This window comes from Ceratotherium simum, chromosome 28 (assembly GCF_057802395.1).
Source record: "Ceratotherium simum simum isolate JZ-2026a chromosome 28, ASM5780239v1, whole genome shotgun sequence".
Taxonomy (NCBI): domain Eukaryota; kingdom Metazoa; phylum Chordata; class Mammalia; order Perissodactyla; family Rhinocerotidae; genus Ceratotherium; species Ceratotherium simum.
In genome coordinates this window covers 34,578,573-34,596,090 of record NC_141927.1, presented here as the reverse complement: position 1 = coordinate 34,596,090, position 17,518 = coordinate 34,578,573, and the positions used below count along the sequence as shown (strand labels likewise).

The 17,518-nt window shown below is 49.5% G+C and overlaps 1 protein-coding gene across 1 annotated transcript; it reads left to right on the top strand.

Moving 5' to 3' along the window:
• Positions 1–11,466: 11,466 nt before the first annotated feature.
• On the top strand, positions 11,467–13,513 carry ADRB3 (adrenoceptor beta 3). Its single transcript, XM_014786369.2, has 2 exons — positions 11,467–12,708; positions 13,355–13,513. The coding sequence occupies exons 1-2, from the start codon at positions 11,513–11,515 to the stop codon at positions 13,374–13,376; spliced, it is 1,218 nt and encodes a 405-aa protein (XP_014641855.2). The 5' UTR covers positions 11,467–11,512; the 3' UTR covers positions 13,377–13,513.
• Positions 13,514–17,518: the final 4,005 nt, after the last annotated feature.

Here is a 17,518-nt window from a genome sequence, read left to right as displayed (position 1 = left end):
GGAAAGGCTTTCAGTCTTTTACTATTTAGTCTGATGTTTTTCACATATTGTGTGAAGAACATGTTATCGTGTTGAGGAAGTTCCCTTCTATTTCTAGGATATTAAGTGTTTTTATTATGAAAAGGTGTTGGATTTTGTCAATATCAAACTTTTTCTGCATCAATTGAGATGATCATGTGTGGTTTTTCCCCCTTCATTCTATTAATGTCTATTAATATTCTATTACATTGGGGCCAGCCCCGTGGCTTAGCGGTTAAGTGCGCGCGCTCCGCTACTGGCGACCTGGGTTCGGATCCTGGGCGTACATCGACACACCACTTCTCCGGCCATGCTGAGGCTGCGTCCCACATACAGCAACTAGAAGGATGTGCAACTATGACATACAACTATCTACTGGGGCTTTGGGGAAAAAGAAAGGAGGAGGATCGGCAATAGATGTTAGCTCAGAGCCAATCTTCCTCAGCAAAAAGAGGAGGATTAGCATGAATGTTAGCTCAGGGCTGATCTTCCTCACACACACACACAAAAAATTTCTATTACATTGATTTCATATGTTGCATTCCTGGGATAAATCTCACCTGGTCATGGTGTATAATCCTTTCAATATGCTTTGAAATTTGGTTTGCTAGTACTTTGTTGAGGATTTTTGCATCTCTATTCACAATGAACATTGGTCTATAGTTTTCTTTTCGTGTAGTATCTGTCTGGCTTTGGTATCAGGGTAATGCTGGCCTCATAGGATGAATTAGGAACTGTTCCCTCCTCCTCAAAATTTTGGAAGTTTGTGTAGGATTGGGATTAATTCTTCTTTAAATGTTTGGTAGAATTCACCAGTGAAGCTATGTGTTTTTTTTCTTTGTTCGGAGGTGTTGATTACTGATTCAATCTCCTTACTTGTTATACGTGTGTTCAGATTTTGTATTTCTTCTTGAGTCAGTTTTGGTAGGAATTTGTGTTTCTAGGAATTTGCCCATTGCATCTAGATTATCCATTTTGTTGGTGTACAGTTGTTCATATTATTCTTTTACAATCCTTTTTATTTCTGTAAAGTTGGTAATGTCCTTTCTTTCATTTCTGATTTTAGTAATTTGAGTCTTCTCTTCTTTTTTCTTAGCCAAGGTGCCATGCATTTTATTGCATTACATTGGGAGGCATGTAAAATCTGACTGTCTCTCTTTTGGTGATATTAAAATTGATCAGTGGGGTTTGGGTGTTGTCAGCCTGATCCATTCATTGTAAAACTCTCCTTCAGCTTTCACCTAATGGTTTTAGCAGCTTTTGACGATCACTGCCTACATCCATTATTTCATGGGGTGATGCTGAAGTTTTAAAGAAGAACATATTTTTTTTGATGAGGAAGATTGGCCCTGAGCTAACGTCTGTTGCCAATCTCCCTCTTTTTGCCCAAGGAAGATTATTGCTGAGCTAACATCTGTGCCAATCTTCCTCTATTTTTTGCACGTGGGACACCGCCACAGCATGGCTTGATGAGTGGTGTGTAGGCCCGCACCCAGGATCCAAACCTGCGAACCCCGGGCCGCTGAAGCAGGGCACACGAACTTAACCACTGTGCCACCAGGCCAGCCCCAAAAAGAACATATTTTAATGAACTCAAATATGCCAAGACAGAATGAAAGATGTATTTTCAATGTCCAGCTTTCTAGTTCTGAAGCTCATGTGGTAGAAAAGAAACACATCCAAGAGTCAAGAGCCTGAGGACCAGCCACGTGCTGTAAGATCTTAGGTAAATCACTTGCCTCTAAGCTTTGATCTGCAAAAGTAGAGCACTGAACGAGATGATCTGTCAAGCACCCAATAGCTCTGACTCTCCCTGGAGGTCTATTATTCTAACTTAACATGCAATCACAGCTATGACTGGTCATCCCAGCTTTCAGGACACCTAGTCTTTAGCTCCTCCCCCTCATTTTACCAAAAATGTTCCTTGTTTCAGTTTCATGCAAGAATCCAAGTCCAATCCATTTCATGTCAATGGTTATGCTTATCACATGAGACATCACCCCAGACAAGCTGCTCAGAGGGACCAACCCTCCTCTTTAGCAAAGGGCTCATTCCTCCAAACACTGCCCATACTTTGGCCATGCAGAAGGAAATTTCTCCCATTGTCTCCAAGAGCATCTAGTGTCCACACATGCTCTACCCTTGGGCAGACTCTTCTCAGGAAAGGATCTTGTAAAGTCATTCACCCTAAGGTGTAACTGACCAAAAGACTTTCCCTTTCAGAGGTCTTTTCATATTAATAAGAGATAAAATCTTCTGTAAAAAGCATGTATTTATAATGACGGGATTTTAAGGAGAATTTTTTTTCTTGGAGGAAGGCATCTTTCTATCTCCCTCAAATCACATGCTATATCATCCTTAAAACAGCAGGCCAGACGATAGTTCTAACAGCGTTTCTTTACCCATTGTTCTTCCTGGTGTGCTACAGCCTCTTTGAAGCTGCACTGGAGAAAGACCCCCTCGGCAATGTCTCCAGAGGGGGCTCCTCACGGTCCTCTTAGGCTGGTGAATCAAGTGAGAAAACTACCCTTGGAGAGGGTGATAGTGGATGTGGGTTCTGGGGCAAGTCAAGTGGGGAAAGAGAGAGTTCAAGGAAGACTATGGTGGGATATCTGGCCTTGGGGATGAGAAACCTTTTCAGCAGGAAGGTATTACCTTTTGTCAAATTTAAAATGAGAGGTGAGAACCAAAATGTAATGAGTATCAAGTAAGTGTGACTGTAACTAGGAGTGAATGGATGAAGGAAGGCATCCAGGATTGAGGCTGAGAATGGTGAATAAATGCCAGTGGGCCCTTTTCCAAGGTGCCTGGCATATTCAACAAGGTAGGCAAAGCAACTTAAAGAAGCCACGCCAATCTGGGACCTCGACACTTTCATTTATGCCAGTCTTGGGATGACATTTTTCCTTTTCTGTGCCTTTCCAAGCCCTAATCATTTGTTAACACTCAACTCCAATTCCCAGCCTCATGAAATTTTTTTCTGATCACCCTCATCTGGAAGTGATTTCTTCTTCCTCAGAATCCAGCTATCACTGATGCTCACGTGCCTCCTTCTGCCCTTGTCATTGGTGGTTATTTTCTTGTGTTAAAGTCTTGCCTTCTGGAGTGGAATCTTTTCGAAGGTAGTCGTCATGTCTGAGAGCTTGGTGTCTCCCAGCACCTAGCCTGGTACCCGCCACATGGCTGTGTGCACTCAGTGCTGACAGATGAATGAGTAGTTGGCGCAATAGGGCAGGCATTCTTTCTCAGCCATCCTCTTCCAAAATAAGGACTCTCCTGAGGAGTTTCCCTGGGATGAATGACAATGAAACGTGGAGAGCTGGCTAGCCAGTGACTTGTTCCCTCTGAGCAAACAAGGCTGGGGCTGGGTTTAATTTAGGCTGCTCTGCCTTTCATGCTGTAAAAGGACTTTCCCATGACAGACTCGAGACCTGAAGTTCTGTGCTGTTAGCACCACTACTGGGAGATGAGTGGTGAGAGATGCAGCCTAGTGTGCCGGCCTCTGACCTGGTTCTGCTTCTGCGCTGGTCTTGGAGCTTTTTGCAGCCTTGTGGTTTGGCATTTCATTCTCAGCTCAACAGATGGAGCGTGTCCCTGTGGAGGACACGCTCTGGGCTTTGGTGTGGGGTGTGGGCTTGCGTCTATGAGCAGGTGGACTTAGGCTGGGTGCACATGACTAGTCACATGAATGTGATGACTCTCTTGGGGGGTGAACATCTGAGTCTCTGAGTTTCTGTTGATTGTGTGGACGCATCTATAAGTTTGTGTGACTCTGACAGTGGGGCGTACTTATCTGCATGTGTGTGTGTGTCATGTACAGGTTACACTTGGTCCATCTGTGTGTGTGTCTATACGTGAGAGCTCTCCCATCTGAGTTTCTGCCTTGCTGGGATGTATATCAGTGTTTCTCAGCTTCGAATATATCTGGCCATCCAAAGTCAACGTAAGCAGCTCTCCAACTTTTTTTTTTTTTTTTTTTTTTTTTTTTTGTGAGGAGGACCAACCCTGAGCTAACATCCAATGCCAATCCTCCTCTTTTTTGCTGAGGAAGACTGGCCCTGGGCTAACATCCATGCCCATCTTCCTCCACTTTATATGGGACGCCGCCACAGCATGGCTTAACAAGCGGTGCGTCGGTGCGCACCCGGGATCCGAACCGGCGAACCCCGGGCCGCCGCAGCGGAACGTGTGCACTTAACCGCTTGCGCCACCGGGCTGGCCCGCAGCTCTCCAACTTGTTCCCAAGAACAGTGGCTCCTTCTTGTCCCCAGACTCTAACCTTGGCACCCCATGAAACAGATTCCAACTGATTCATTGGCTCCTTCTCCTTCCTGAGAGAGGGATGAAGGAATGGAGGAAGCCCACACTGCCCCTAGCAAGTATTCTTTTCCTTCGGGATGCCATTTCTTCCTGGTACTCTGTGGTCCTGATAGGGCCCTAGGAGCCACAGGAGCCCTGGGCCTTGTGTGTCCATGGCATCATTTGGAATATTTTAATGGGGTCCAGATGCCAAAAAAGGAAGACCCTTTTCAGAAATTCAGGGCTGTCTTCAACTGCCCCCACCTCCCAGGAGAGAGCTGACATTCTCAGCACTATTTACATTCTTTTCCTCCTCGCCTCCCATTCCCCACCCCTTCCAGGACCTCCTCACTTCGGGCTTGCAGATAAACGGTGCCCTATACACAAAGCCGTCCTTCCTGCTCTGGGGAAGCCCAGCCCCACCCTGACTTGCCACAGCTCAGAATTCTACCCTTCTTCCACCCATTCTACTTCTACACCCTCCTTCACTACTGGAGTAACCCTTTCGTCTCCTTCAGGGGGTCAGGGAGAAATCCACATTCTGGGAAGCAGAGGAGGTCAATGTTAATGACTTGTTTCCAGGTTCCAACCCTCCCTGGAGCAGAGGAGGTCAATGTTAATGACTTGTTTCCAGGTTCCAACCCTCCCTGCACCTCCATCTCCCTACCTTCCACTCCGAACCCCTCTTCAGCAGAGAAGCTAGAAGAAGCTGTCAGCTAAGACCAAAAGAGAACATATCCAGGCTGGAGACCCAGGAGCACTGGCTTCTCTTCCCAGCTTCATTACTCCATTTCCTTTGTCATCCTGAACAGTCTCCTCACTACATCTTATTTATTTATTTATTTATTTTTTGGTGAGGAAGATCAGCCCTGAGCTAACATCCATGCCAATCCTCCTCTTTTTGCTGAGGAAGACCAGCCCTGAGCTAACATCTATTGCCAATCCTCCTCCTTTTTTCCCTTTTTCGCGCCAAAGCCCCAGTAGATAGTTGTATGTCATAGCTGCACATCCTTCTAGTTGCTGTATGTGGGACGCCACCTCAGCATGGCCGGACAAGTGGTGCATCGGTGTGTGCCCAGGATCTGAACCCAGGCTGCCAGTAGTGGAGCGCGCGCACTTAACCGCTAAGCCACAGGGCTGGCCCCTCCTCACTACATCTTAATAGCACAGTTTGTAAAAGAGACATGATCATCCCAGCCTCCTTTTGCTCCCAATATCTTGCAGAGCATCCATGAAGTAACATTTTCACAGGAGCCCAGGACTGCTGGGAACAAGCTCAGGCATGAGAAAGGCAGGATGTGTGACCCAGGATTAGGGGGACAGACGGTTAAATTGCGACTATCTCACTACCAGTGGGAAAGGGCCTGTCTGCTCATGGGTGGCTAGGTAAAAGGTCCAGCAGGCTCTCCTTGAAGATGTCACCTCGGCGTCCCCAAGAGATGCCTTTCCCTGCTTTCTTTCCCTTCTCCATCATGGGATACAGCCACCCTACCCAATGTCTATGCCTGAAGCTGCCTGCTGCAGCACTGGCAGGACTGCTTTGGGGGAACAAAGTGAAACCCAGCTCCCTCTGTGGGGCTGGGAGTCCCTGACCCGGGGGCAGGGGCTGGGTCCCAGTCACCTCTCTATCAACACACCCAGTGTGGGGACTGGCACAGAGAAAATTGTGCCGAGTGGTGACTGAGAGGCTGGAAGCCCTAGGCTGCCACACCCCTACCAGCAAGGTCCTCTTGTGATGACGGGCTGAATGGCAGGCCTGAGGATGTCTCCTCCTCCTCCTCCTGTTTCCCATTGATCATGAAAGGGGAAGACAGTTCATCCCAACTAGAAGCAAAATGCCTTGCCTTCTCTTGGGATTAAAAAAAAAAGGCATTTTTCCCATCCATGACTTCTTCAAAAACAGGAAACACTTCCCTCTTCCCCCCCGCCACAGCCTCTCTGCTGGCATCTGGACCTTGACTACTCCCAGACTGGCTTCTTTCCTGATGGGCTTTTGGCCTTGGATGGCCTCTTTCAGATAAGAGATTGCGGGGCTTGGCTTCCTTCCTCTTTCCAGGCAGGAAAGCTCCTCACTCCTCTCTTAATTGGAGGGGTCTGAACATTTGAGGTATTGGTTCTCTGTTGGAAGAGAAACCAGCCTCGTTGTTTTGCTCTCTTTCCTTGCAAGCACCAGCCACCCTTTCCTCAGTACCTGCTTCCCCCGGGCAAGTGTGGGGGATGTGAGAGAAGGGGCCGGAGCATGTTCAGCTTGAGTACCAGCCTCTTTTGAGCCAGGTAGGCTCTAGCCTTGCTTGAGCTTTCCTTCCCAGGGAAGAGTAGGGGAGGAGACCATGGATCTAGCCAGCATGGCTGATCTGCCTCTTCTGTGCTGCCTCCTTCTCCGGATCAAAGATGGGGCTGCAAAGAAATCAGCCAAAGCAGTCTCCAGGGGGGACTCAAAAGGTGATGACAGGGACTTATCTGTGGGTTGGTGGGCACATTCTCCTGCTCTGTCTCTCCCACACTGGCTTGATCTCTCCCCGACCTCCCTGGGAGAGGGTGCCTTACTGAACCCCAAGAAATTCTTGTCTGGGCTCCAGGTGGGATGTGTGACCTTTCCCAGCCCCTGGGGAGCAGCTTCTCCAATGGTCAAGGATTTTAATGATTATTCAAAGAGATTAGAACAAGGATTTCTCTTCCTACTTCAGGAGTGAAAGAAATATTTCCTGGTCCCTTCTTCCACTGATAACTGGGCACTAAGAGAAAAGGTACTGCTATAAAACCCTAACTGTCCCCCCATCTCTGCCTGCATAAGGCTCTTGTCCCTGGCCAGCCCATAGGCACCAGAGGACCTTTTGTTTCCCAGGAATGGAGGCCCCTTCTCTGCCTCCCCTTCGAGCTCCTTTCCTTGGGAAACATCAGATGTGTGTAGAGTTTGCCAGGCCATGTTAGAGAAGACAAGCAAAGTCTTAGGTTGGGGGCTTCTTTTTAGCTCTGGCGGCCCCTAGAGGACAGACTGAAAGGTGGCACCGGCCATAGCCTGGCTGGGAACAAGGGGAGATGATCTGGAAAAGGAGCCAGTTCCTAGGATGCCTGAGCCCATGCTAGGAATGGGCCTTTACTGTGTGATCATGGCCAAGCCTCAGTTTCCTCTCTGGACTTCAGCTTTTTAATTCTGTAAAATGTTGGTGTTGAATTTGATCTTGAAGACCCCTTTTAGCTCTTAATCTATGCCACCACCATCCTATCCCCCAGGGCTAATTGTGACAAAAAGAGAAACAGCAAACACCAAACCAGCTATTCAGTGGCCACACATACACACAGCATTTCAAAAACGGAATAGTTGGTCACAGTAGGCTCTGGAGAAGAGAGCCAGGGTATACAGAGGGGAAAACTTCCACCTAGTGTTTGCTCCCTTCCCAGGACTTTGAAGCAAGAGGGAAAGATTATGAACTGTAAAATATAACACCTCTCATACGTGTAGTCTTGGATGAGGTACAAGGCTGGCTCACCTGAACTCCCCTGGGCTTCTTCCTACCCTGTCACATAAACACACACACAGACACACACATACGTGCACCCAGGTATGATGCACAGAGGACAAACCATAAGCTGTAATTCCCCTGCTATTAGAGCTTCTACCCATCGGGCGGCTGCTATCTCTTCTGGTTCTCCCGACCACATATTCTAAATCACAGACCATCACAGACCATCACAGACCATCACAGACTGCTGTGCCCTCTGACACAACAAGATAACTTGCATCCTCAGAGCCCACAACACATAAACAGCAGCCTTGGGGCCTGACCTCAGTCGATTCAGAGGCCCACATTCACTGCCTGCTTCCAAGGGCACAGAACAACGGTCATGTGGGGGCCCAAGGCCAAGGTAATGCTCTCTGGGCAACATATACTTCTATCCAGAGTTGGATGACCTCTACAGACCAGGCAGCACTAGTTCCTCTGGGGCCAGTCCTTACGAAAACCTCCCAGAGCAGCAGTTCATTTGCCTCCAACCCCTGGCTAGCCATCAAAAATGATGACAAGGGGGCCGGTCCCGTGGCTTAGCGGTTAAGTGCGCGCACTCCGCTGCTGGCAGCCCAGGTTCGGATCCCGGGTGCACACTGATGCACCGCTTCTCCGGCCATGCTAAGGCCGCGTCCCACATACAGCAACTAGAAGGATGTGCAGCTATGACATACAACTATCTACTGGGGCTCTGGGGGGAAAAAATAAATGAATAAAATAAAAAAAAAATGATAGCAAGAGTGTAAATGGGTACATCGCCTGGGGAGGGTAATTTGGCAATGTCTTTTAAATTTACAAATGTATATGCCTCATGATATAGCAATTCTATTTGTAGAATTATTCTACACATATACTTACACACATGTGAAATGACATGTGTACAAGTTATTTATTGCGACATCATCTATTAGTAAAGTTTGGAAAAAATTAGATGTCCATTAGTCCAATTGGTTTCATAGATTATGGTATATCCATTCAACGGAATACTAAAAATGGGACACTTTTGTGTACTGGTGTGGAAGAATCACAGATATATATATTGTTAAGTTAAAATAAGCAAGGTGCAGAAGAGTGAGTATATTTTACTACTATTTGTGTAGAAAAGACAGGACAAAAACAGGTATTTGTATTGACTTGCTTATATATAAAATATTACTGGAGGAAAAACAAGAGACTAATGGTGGTTGCTGTTAGGGAGTTGAAGACCAGGACGAAGGCAACTTTCTATTACATGCGTTTTGTATATTTTGATGGTTGAGTAATGTGAATGCATTACTTTTTCAAAAGATTAAATTAAAAAACACAAAAGCATGCAAAAAAGAGAATAATCCCATATACCAAAGTGGGGAAAGAGGGAGCCCTTCTGCCTGTCAGTTGCTGGGGCACAGGGAGGCCAGACTGGGGAGGAGAAGAGCAATGGGCTGGAGCACAGGAGGAAGCACACCAGGTGCCTCGGCATTGCTCTGCTCGCTGCTCATAAAAGCCTTCACTAACACGGCCTGCAATTCCTCTTCTCACAGTCTCCTTTAGTTATTGGCCTAATCATTTCCCAAACTCATGTGGTTTGGGAAATCTTTTCTTTTTTGAAAATGTAAACATTTTTACACACTTCCTCAGTGTAATGAGGTCACCCCCTAAAGCAACAACATCTTTTGAAGTTGCTTGACTTCCTGGTACCCATGTACCTTCCCCCACGAACTCTGATGTCCTGGAAAAAAATTGCTGAATGGCATATATTTGTTTCAGAGATTACTCTTTGAGAATCTTATGACATTCCTTTGAGATAACTGGCAACACTCTGGGGTGTTGCAAAACCCAACTTGAGAGTGACAGCCATGACAATCAGCAAGAAGCCACAGCCAAGATGGAGGCCAAGTAGGGCCTGTACCACTCGGACATGACTAGCGGTGGGGGGCAAAGGCTGAGTCTCTCCACCTCCACCCACTGGGCATTTCTATGGATCCAAAGGCCTGCTTGGAGTACTGCATGGGCATGGAAGACATTTGCTTGGGAACCACTGACCATCTCTGCTCATGAGTGAGCTGCTGGGTCCCTGGGAGACAAAAGTGGTTCTTTTTCCTTAGGGATAATTTTAGGTCCTCCCTTCCCCTCCAGTCTTTCTAACTCCCAACCCCTGGCTCAGCCTCCCAGAGGGATTGCTTAGACCAGTGACTATACAGTGTTATTTTGAGATATAGAGCTGTTCAAAAGAGACACGCTAGAGCATGGCCCTGGAGGCATTTTCCAAGATAATTCTTTCCCCTTTTATCTCATTGTTTCAGAGGAGGAAGCAAGACAGCTCCAGGATCAGGTTCTGATAGGACTTAACAAAGGTATCCTATCTTCCTGCCCCTCAACTTTAACTCAGGGACTTAGTTTCCAGCCTCACCTCCCGGCATCCAGTTTGAGAGGAACTGGCTTAGAGATTGGGAGAGCTTGGCTGCCACAACCAGCCTTAAGTCTGGGTGAGGGAAAGGGAAGGAGACTCTGGGCTTCTTCAGATAAAGAGAACTTCTGGTGGGACTGAATGAGAGACTTCAAGAGGCATTAAAATACCAGGCCTATCGTTCTACACACTTGAAGATGCAACACGTGAATTCCTTAACTCAATGTCTTCTAATTTTTAAAAGTTCATGAATAAAATCGTCAAGGAAGTAGACTGAACATTTTACCATTGGGAGGGTGGTGATGGAAAATTTGTGGATAGCTGGGGGCAACGGTGGACAGGCCTCAACCTCAAACCCACTTATCCATTGTTAATATGTCTTTACAACAGAAGAATTTTAAGAAAAGGGTCCCATCTAGAAGTTTTCTAGGTGGAAAGATGTGTGGAGGGGACAATGTGAAGTGGGGAAGATGGAGAAATTGAAACTTTCAGCATCCCAGAGTGCATGAGGCCAAACTGAAATTCAAATGAGCAGGCAATGATGAAGACTCACAAAAGTGGCAAATTTCTCCAGTAACTGAAAAGGAAAACAACAACAACAACAGATCATAAAACTCTAGGGGCAGGGAGGGTAAGTGGAATAGACGAAGGGAAAGGGGACAAATCGCACTGGAATGAGGTCTTGGGAGAACAGAGAAGAGGCTGGCTGCCCTCTGTTACTTAACCCGTAATGTCTTAGGGGAGGACACCCAAGCAGTAGCGGCTACGTGCATCGTTTTGCCTGCCTTGGGAGGGGTACCTTTTCCTCTGACAGGTAAGGGGAGGTCCTCCACTACCCTTCCCCTAGCGTTGTTGCTGGATCTTCCGGGGAACATGGTGCAGAGCTACAGGAGCGCAGTGCCGAGGGACGCTGTGCTGAGTGTGGAGGTGGTCACAGTGGGAGTGAGCACACTGTGGAAGAGAAGTTAGGGCGTCGTTACTCCAGATGTGGCTAAAAGAAAAGTCAGACATCCATCTCGCTTCCCGCCCATCCTCCAATTCCCCTTCTGACGCCAAGCGTCCAGTCCAGACTACCGGCCGCTGCCCCTTTAAGGGCCGCCACTCCCCCCCACCCCCCAGCCCGAAGCGGTGGCACCCAGGGGATGGGGGGGAGGCTTAGCGTTCTCACCCGCCGGTCGGTCAACTAGGGAAGATGGCCCAGGCTGAGGGAATCGCTCCCCCGCCCCACTACCTCCTCCCCTGAGCCGGGGGAACTGGGAGACCCCTTTCCCTCTTTCTCCCCAGCCCCACGCGCGACGCGGGAATGACTCCGTGGCCTCAGGGGAACAGCTCTCTGGCCTCGTGGCCGGGGACCCCCACCCTGGCGCCCAATACTGCCAACACCAGTGGGCTGCCAGGGATGCCGTGGGCGGCGGCACTGGCGGGGGCGCTGTTGGTGCTGGCCACTGTGGGAGGCAACCTGCTGGTAATCGTGGCCATCGCCCGGACGCCGAGACTCCAGACCATGACCAACGTGTTTGTGACTTCGCTGGCCGCGGCCGACCTGGTGGTGGGACTCCTGGTAGTGCCTCCGGGGGCCACCTTGGCGCTGACTGGCCACTGGCCCCTGGGCGCCACTGGTTGCGAGCTGTGGACTTCGGTGGACGTGCTGTGCGTGACGGCCAGCATCGAAACCCTGTGCGCCCTGGCCGTGGACCGCTACCTGGCCGTGACCAACCCGCTGCGCTACGGCTCACTGGTCACCAAACGCCGCGCCCGGGCAGCCGTGGTCCTGGTGTGGGTCGTGTCCGCCGCGGTGTCGTTTGCGCCCATCATGAGCAAGTGGTGGCGCGTGGGGGCCGACGCCGAGGCGCAGCGTTGCCACTCCAATCCGAGCTGCTGCGCCTTCGCCTCCAACATCCCCTACGCGCTGCTCTCCTCCTCCGTCTCCTTCTACCTTCCGCTTCTTGTGATGCTCTTCGTCTACGCTCGAGTTTTCGTCGTGGCTACGCGCCAGCTATGCTTGCTGCGCCGGGAGCTGGGCCGCTTCCCGCCGGAGGAGTCTCCGCCGGCTCGGTCTCGCTCTCTGTCCTCCGCCCCAGCGGGGCCGAGCGCTGCGCCCGCCGGGGTGCCCTCCTACGGCCGGCGGCCCGCGCGCCTTCTGCCTCTCCGGGAACACCGGGCCCTGCGCACCTTGGGTCTCATCGTGGGCACCTTCACTCTCTGCTGGTTGCCCTTCTTTGTGGCCAACGTGGTGCGCGCCCTCGGGGGCCCCTCCCTAGTTCCCAACCCGGCCTTCCTCGCCCTTAACTGGCTGGGCTATGCCAACTCTGCCTTCAACCCGCTCATCTATTGCCGCAGCCCGGACTTTCGCAGCGCCTTCCGCCGCCTGCTGTGCCGCTGCGGCCGCTGCTGGCCCGAGGAGCACCTCGCCGCCGCCTCCCGGCCCCACGACCCCTCTGGCGCCCCTGCGGCCCTGACCAGCCCCGCGGAGTCCAGGCAGTGCCCACCGCTTGACGGGTAGGTAATCGGGGTCAGGAAGCATTCGGGGTCTCCTCTGGTCAATTTTTGAGCTTGGGGTTCGGTAGGAGAAGGTGGGGCTGTCTGTATTGAGAGAAGGGAGGGCACGAAGTAAAGAACCAAAATGGAACCCGCATTTCCTTGACCGCATCTGACCCACTCTGCCCTGGGGTTGAAGCGAAAGAGGAGGCGAGTTGTTCTTCCCACCGCCGGAAAGTGCTGCGGCGCCCGAGCCTCTGGCCCTCCTGCCTGGTCAGCCCTAGTTTGGGTTTTCTAGCTTAGTTCTCTGGCCGCCCAGATTTCTTGCACCACTTGGCTGGCTTTGACTTGCACAGAAGACTAGAGGCTCTCCCAAGCCCTCAGCCTCAGCTCTGCTGTCTTGGAAAGGTTTGATTGCTGTGAAGGTGAGAATCCATTTAAGTATCAAGGATAAAGGGGAATGAGGAACCTGTGAGCGCAATTCTTCCCTGGTAGGAACAGAGCTGGTTGGAGCTGAAGGTGGGTTTTTTGTGGCTGGGTGGAGCCCGGATGCTTTTGTGTAATTACTTATGCTTTCCAGGGTCCCTGACCTCCTCCCCTACCCTGTAGTGCCCCTGTTCCCACCCTGTGCCCCCTCACCCCAAGATATGTTATCTCCATTTTTCAGAGCTTCCTGGGGAATTTCTTAGGCCTTGAAGGACAAGAAACAACACTCCGTTGATCCAGAACCTTCGGAAAGCCTCTGGCCTCTGTTCAGAATGAGCCCTGTGGAGTTTCCCTGCTGGAAAACTCTGCGGTCCAGAACCTGATGACTGGGCCATGGGATGGGGGGGGCCCAACTGGGGAGGGGGAGTCCTTACCAAGTGGGTTTTCACCATCCTCTCTCTCTTTCTGGGAGAAGTTTTCTAAACCCCATCCCTGAACTTCACCACTACCTCAGCAGCCAGAGTGTCCAGTCGCTTGTGCTCAGCTGCCCCTGGAGCAGCCGGGCTAGCTTTGGTGGGATACCCATCACCTTGCTCACTGGTGTGCTGTATGCTTAGGGCAAAGAGAGCACCCCTTGTTCCATTCCTTCTGCTGCCCAGCCCTGATGAACCACTCAATGTTCTTGAGGCCTGGTGGCCCAAGCTGAGAGCAGGAAGCTAGAAAAAGTCAAGGTTTGGGGTTTTGTCCCTGGCTCCCTCACTAAGGCTCTCTGAGGGCCAGCCTCCCTCACTTTAGGCACGGAACAGCTCTGATCTACCTCACAGCAGTGTTGGAAGGACTTCTTTAGGATTTGGGGGGCTCTGGGGTTCACAGGAAGGTGAACCATTAGAATGGACCCCTTCTTTTCCTTTTAAAATCAAATTAATAAATATTACTGAATGCAGTTCATCCATTGCCCTCTTTTCTCTCCATTTGTTTTCTTTTCATAATCCACTTACTCCCTTCATAGAGCTGGCTTTTGACAGAGGTAATAAATTAGGACTAATCCTTGTCCCTTTCTTCCTAATCCTCATGAAACAAAAAATGAAACGTCTGTTTGTGCAAAGGGGAGCAAGCTTGAGTCTTTGACACTTCTGCCTCCACACCCTTTCCAAAACTTCTGGAATCCAGTTGCAAAGCCATGCTACCCCTAGGACTTGAGTGGAGTGTCCTTAGGAGGATTGGGTTTGCTGTGCCCAGGATCAGGGCATAGGGAGCAGATGTCAGCTCTCATGCTATAAGCCAGTGGCGGATTCCTAAGATCCTGTTGCCATCAGGAACCAGATTTGTTCACTGCTGTATGTGTGTGTGTCTGGAGGCACAGACCATTGTTTGTGTTGGGCAAGTGTCTGGGGTTATAAATATATTCTGATATTTCCCATCCTTTCCATAACCTCTACCTTCCCACTCCCTTTCCTGGGCTTCAGAAATCTATATCATCCTCTTGAAGTAAACTGGAGTTACGAGTTTGAGCCAGTTGATAATTTTTTTCCATATTCCAATTTTTATGAACCTTATCAGGCAGTTTCCTATGGAAAGAAAATCTCTATGGAAATCACTGGGTCATTTTGCGAGCTTTTATTTAAACTCCATGAGCAGAGACCATTGTCTGGGCTGATTTACAGGAGAGCCAGTAAATCATAAAAGTTTAATGTACTGGACGACAGCAGTATACAATGCATTGGCTAGGTGCAGGGGCTCCAGAGTTATAAAACTGCATTCTGCCCTGAGGATAAGCTCGGTGGATTTCCACATATGGGTGTTCCCTGTGAATTGGACCTGGCTTATGCTGCTCTCTTTTCTCCAGGAGCCCAGATTTTATTTCTTAGGATGTTTGCATACCAAAGATGACTTTCTCCTTTTCAATCCAGAGCAGTGTGAGATCTCTGGTGTCTGAGGTGTGGAAGGTTTCTTGGCAAGGACTCACCTTTTGAACCCTTAGTGGAGAAGGAAGTCTTGCTTTAGCCTGGGGATAAGTCGCAGGGCCTCCTCTCCCTATCTCTGGACATCTTCCCAACATCACTGAGGAAAGTTGCCCAGTCAGTCCTAGGCAGGGGAGAAGGATGATTTTTCTTGGGGGGGGTGGGGGGCTCTGGCTTGTCAAATTGTCCTTGAACACTATCCAGGAGCTCATACTGCTTGAGTCTTGCTCCACATGCACCCATGTGTCAGCTGTCAGACTCCTTTGGAGTGTTTAGACTTGCACTGGGGCTGTGGACTCCATCTGCAAATTGTCATCAGTGCATCTGACAGATGGAGAGGCAGCCGCTCTGGTCATTTCTCCAGCAACTTGTGGCCAGGTGTCAGGCCGAGGGAGATTTACATCCCCGGATGGGGAGCAGGCTGCTTTGGCTAGCACAAGGCCTGAGCACTTGAACTGTGGAAGACAAACAACCATCCTCTGAACCTAGAGATGTGAAGACTTACAGACCAATGAGAATGAAAGAGCCCGTGGAACCCCTGGCCTTGCCAGAGTCTGTTAGCAGGAGCTGGGCATGGGGCAGAAATGACAGGGAGAACGGGGCTGAGTTGGAGGAGAGGGAATGAGGAGTGACTGGGCTTTCCAGACATGATGCCCCTTCTGCGTCAGGTGGAATTGCTAAGGAGCAGGCAGAATTAGGACAAGGAGGAGGTTGATAGACCTTCCTAGGACTCTCCCACGGTAGATTCTTCTGGGGAATGGTGGTAAGTGCAGGCTGTCATCCTCATGGGCAGTCACGGGGCTATAATTCCACACCAGCTTCATTCCTCAACCCTCATAGAGCAGGAGCAGCTTCTCCCGCTCGTCTGGGGGCACAGGTGAAGGCCATGGAAATGGTGCTCCTTTATGTTCCATCCTAAAAGGGAAAGATCCAGGCTCCCTCTCGGGCCTCTTGGCGGAGCATGTCTGTGTTTGTGTGTCTGTCCAGAGAAGTGGGAGCCTGCGATGAGGAGTACTGCTAATGCTCTCCCCCACCCCCATGCAAAAAGCCCTGGATATAGTCTGCCTTAGGCCAGTTAGGGAGCAGTTGAGGCTTCACGCATGCAGCTCAGTTTAGTTAGCAAAGGCCATCTACTCTTTCACAGCTCATCCTATTATGAGATTAAGGAAAATCGAAACGCTTTCCTCATCTATAAAGTAAGTGGAGAATAAACCTTTCTCTCCTCTCTTGCCTTTAGAAGGGGAATGAGGGTGACGGGGATGGCTGGCTCTCATAAAGCCAGGTAAAGTCCTAGACTGAGTTTCGCAGCTTCAGTCTTTGCTCCACCCAAGGCGTAAATGGTGCTAGCCCCCCCTGATGGCGATGTGAGGTACAACAGTTATGGACTTCGCGATGTGGTCTGTTGACTAGACAGACCCGCAGTAAGAACTGCAGTTTTCATAAGGCCACGGACTATGGGAGCCGGAACAGACCATAGAAATGATTTAGTCCAATCCTTTGATAAAGATGGATGAGGAAACTGACTTCTAGAAAGGTGACTTGTGAGTACCCAAGATTACTTTAGTAAGTGAAAGGCAACGCTATGGTCGGTGGTATAAAGAGGACAGAATTCAGAGCTGGAAACATGAGTAAGGAAGAGACAAAGGAAGGAAATGACCATTTATTGTGCACCAATAACTATGACTGTTAGCGGTGCTCTACAAATATTATGTTGTAGTGACAACAAATAAAAAATAAGAGCCTCATAGAAATCGAACAGCTTGCTTGTGTTGATTCTAACCCAGTCTACTAGACTCCAAAGTTCATTTTCTTTTCTCTACCCACACTGCTGATAATCAGTTATGCGACATTGAGCAAGTTAGGTAGCATCTCTGATATTTTGTTTGTCTGGGAATCAAATGGAGATTCTACTATTGCTCTACTCAACTCATGTGGACTGGTTTTGTAGACCAAATGAGAGACTGTATGTAAAATTGGTTTGGAAGCCGAAAGGTCTCCTTCAGTGTAAGTGGTGTCATTAGCATATGGAGCTAGGACAAGTCCCAGGTCTCCTGGTTTTGATCCTTGTGCAATCCTGCTTCTATCGCCAGCCTGGATCTTGGAGCCGCTTGTCATTGGTCAGGGAGGGCATGCCCCGCCTGGCCTTTCTTCTGCAGGCTCATACCCCCCTCAGACTACTTCCCCTGGTTTCACATCCATGTCACTGTACATGTCCCCTTCTGGCTCCATTCTCATTTTCAGACCCTGGTCTGGCCTGTGCCTTACATTTTGGTCTTTGTTTGGATCACCCTATTGTCACTCATGCAGCATTTATAATGAGCTAAATTTGAAGGATGGACAGAAGGTTTAGGACTTGGGGCACTTCTAGGTATCAGGGCTTTATGGTACATTACAGCAGGGGTTCATGAGAAGGGGGCCCTAAGGAGTCAGAAAAGGGAGATGGT

Excerpts from the sequence above, each read along its gene's own strand:
- ADRB3 (XM_014786369.2), top strand. The coding sequence starts at position 11,513 with ATGACTCCGTGGCCTCAGGGGAACAGCTCTCTGGCCTCGTGGCCGGGG. Across the intron at positions 12,709-13,354 it reads CAGTGCCCACCGCTTGACGG|AGCTTCCTGGGGAATTTCTT; the intron begins GTAGGTAATCGG and ends TCCATTTTTCAG.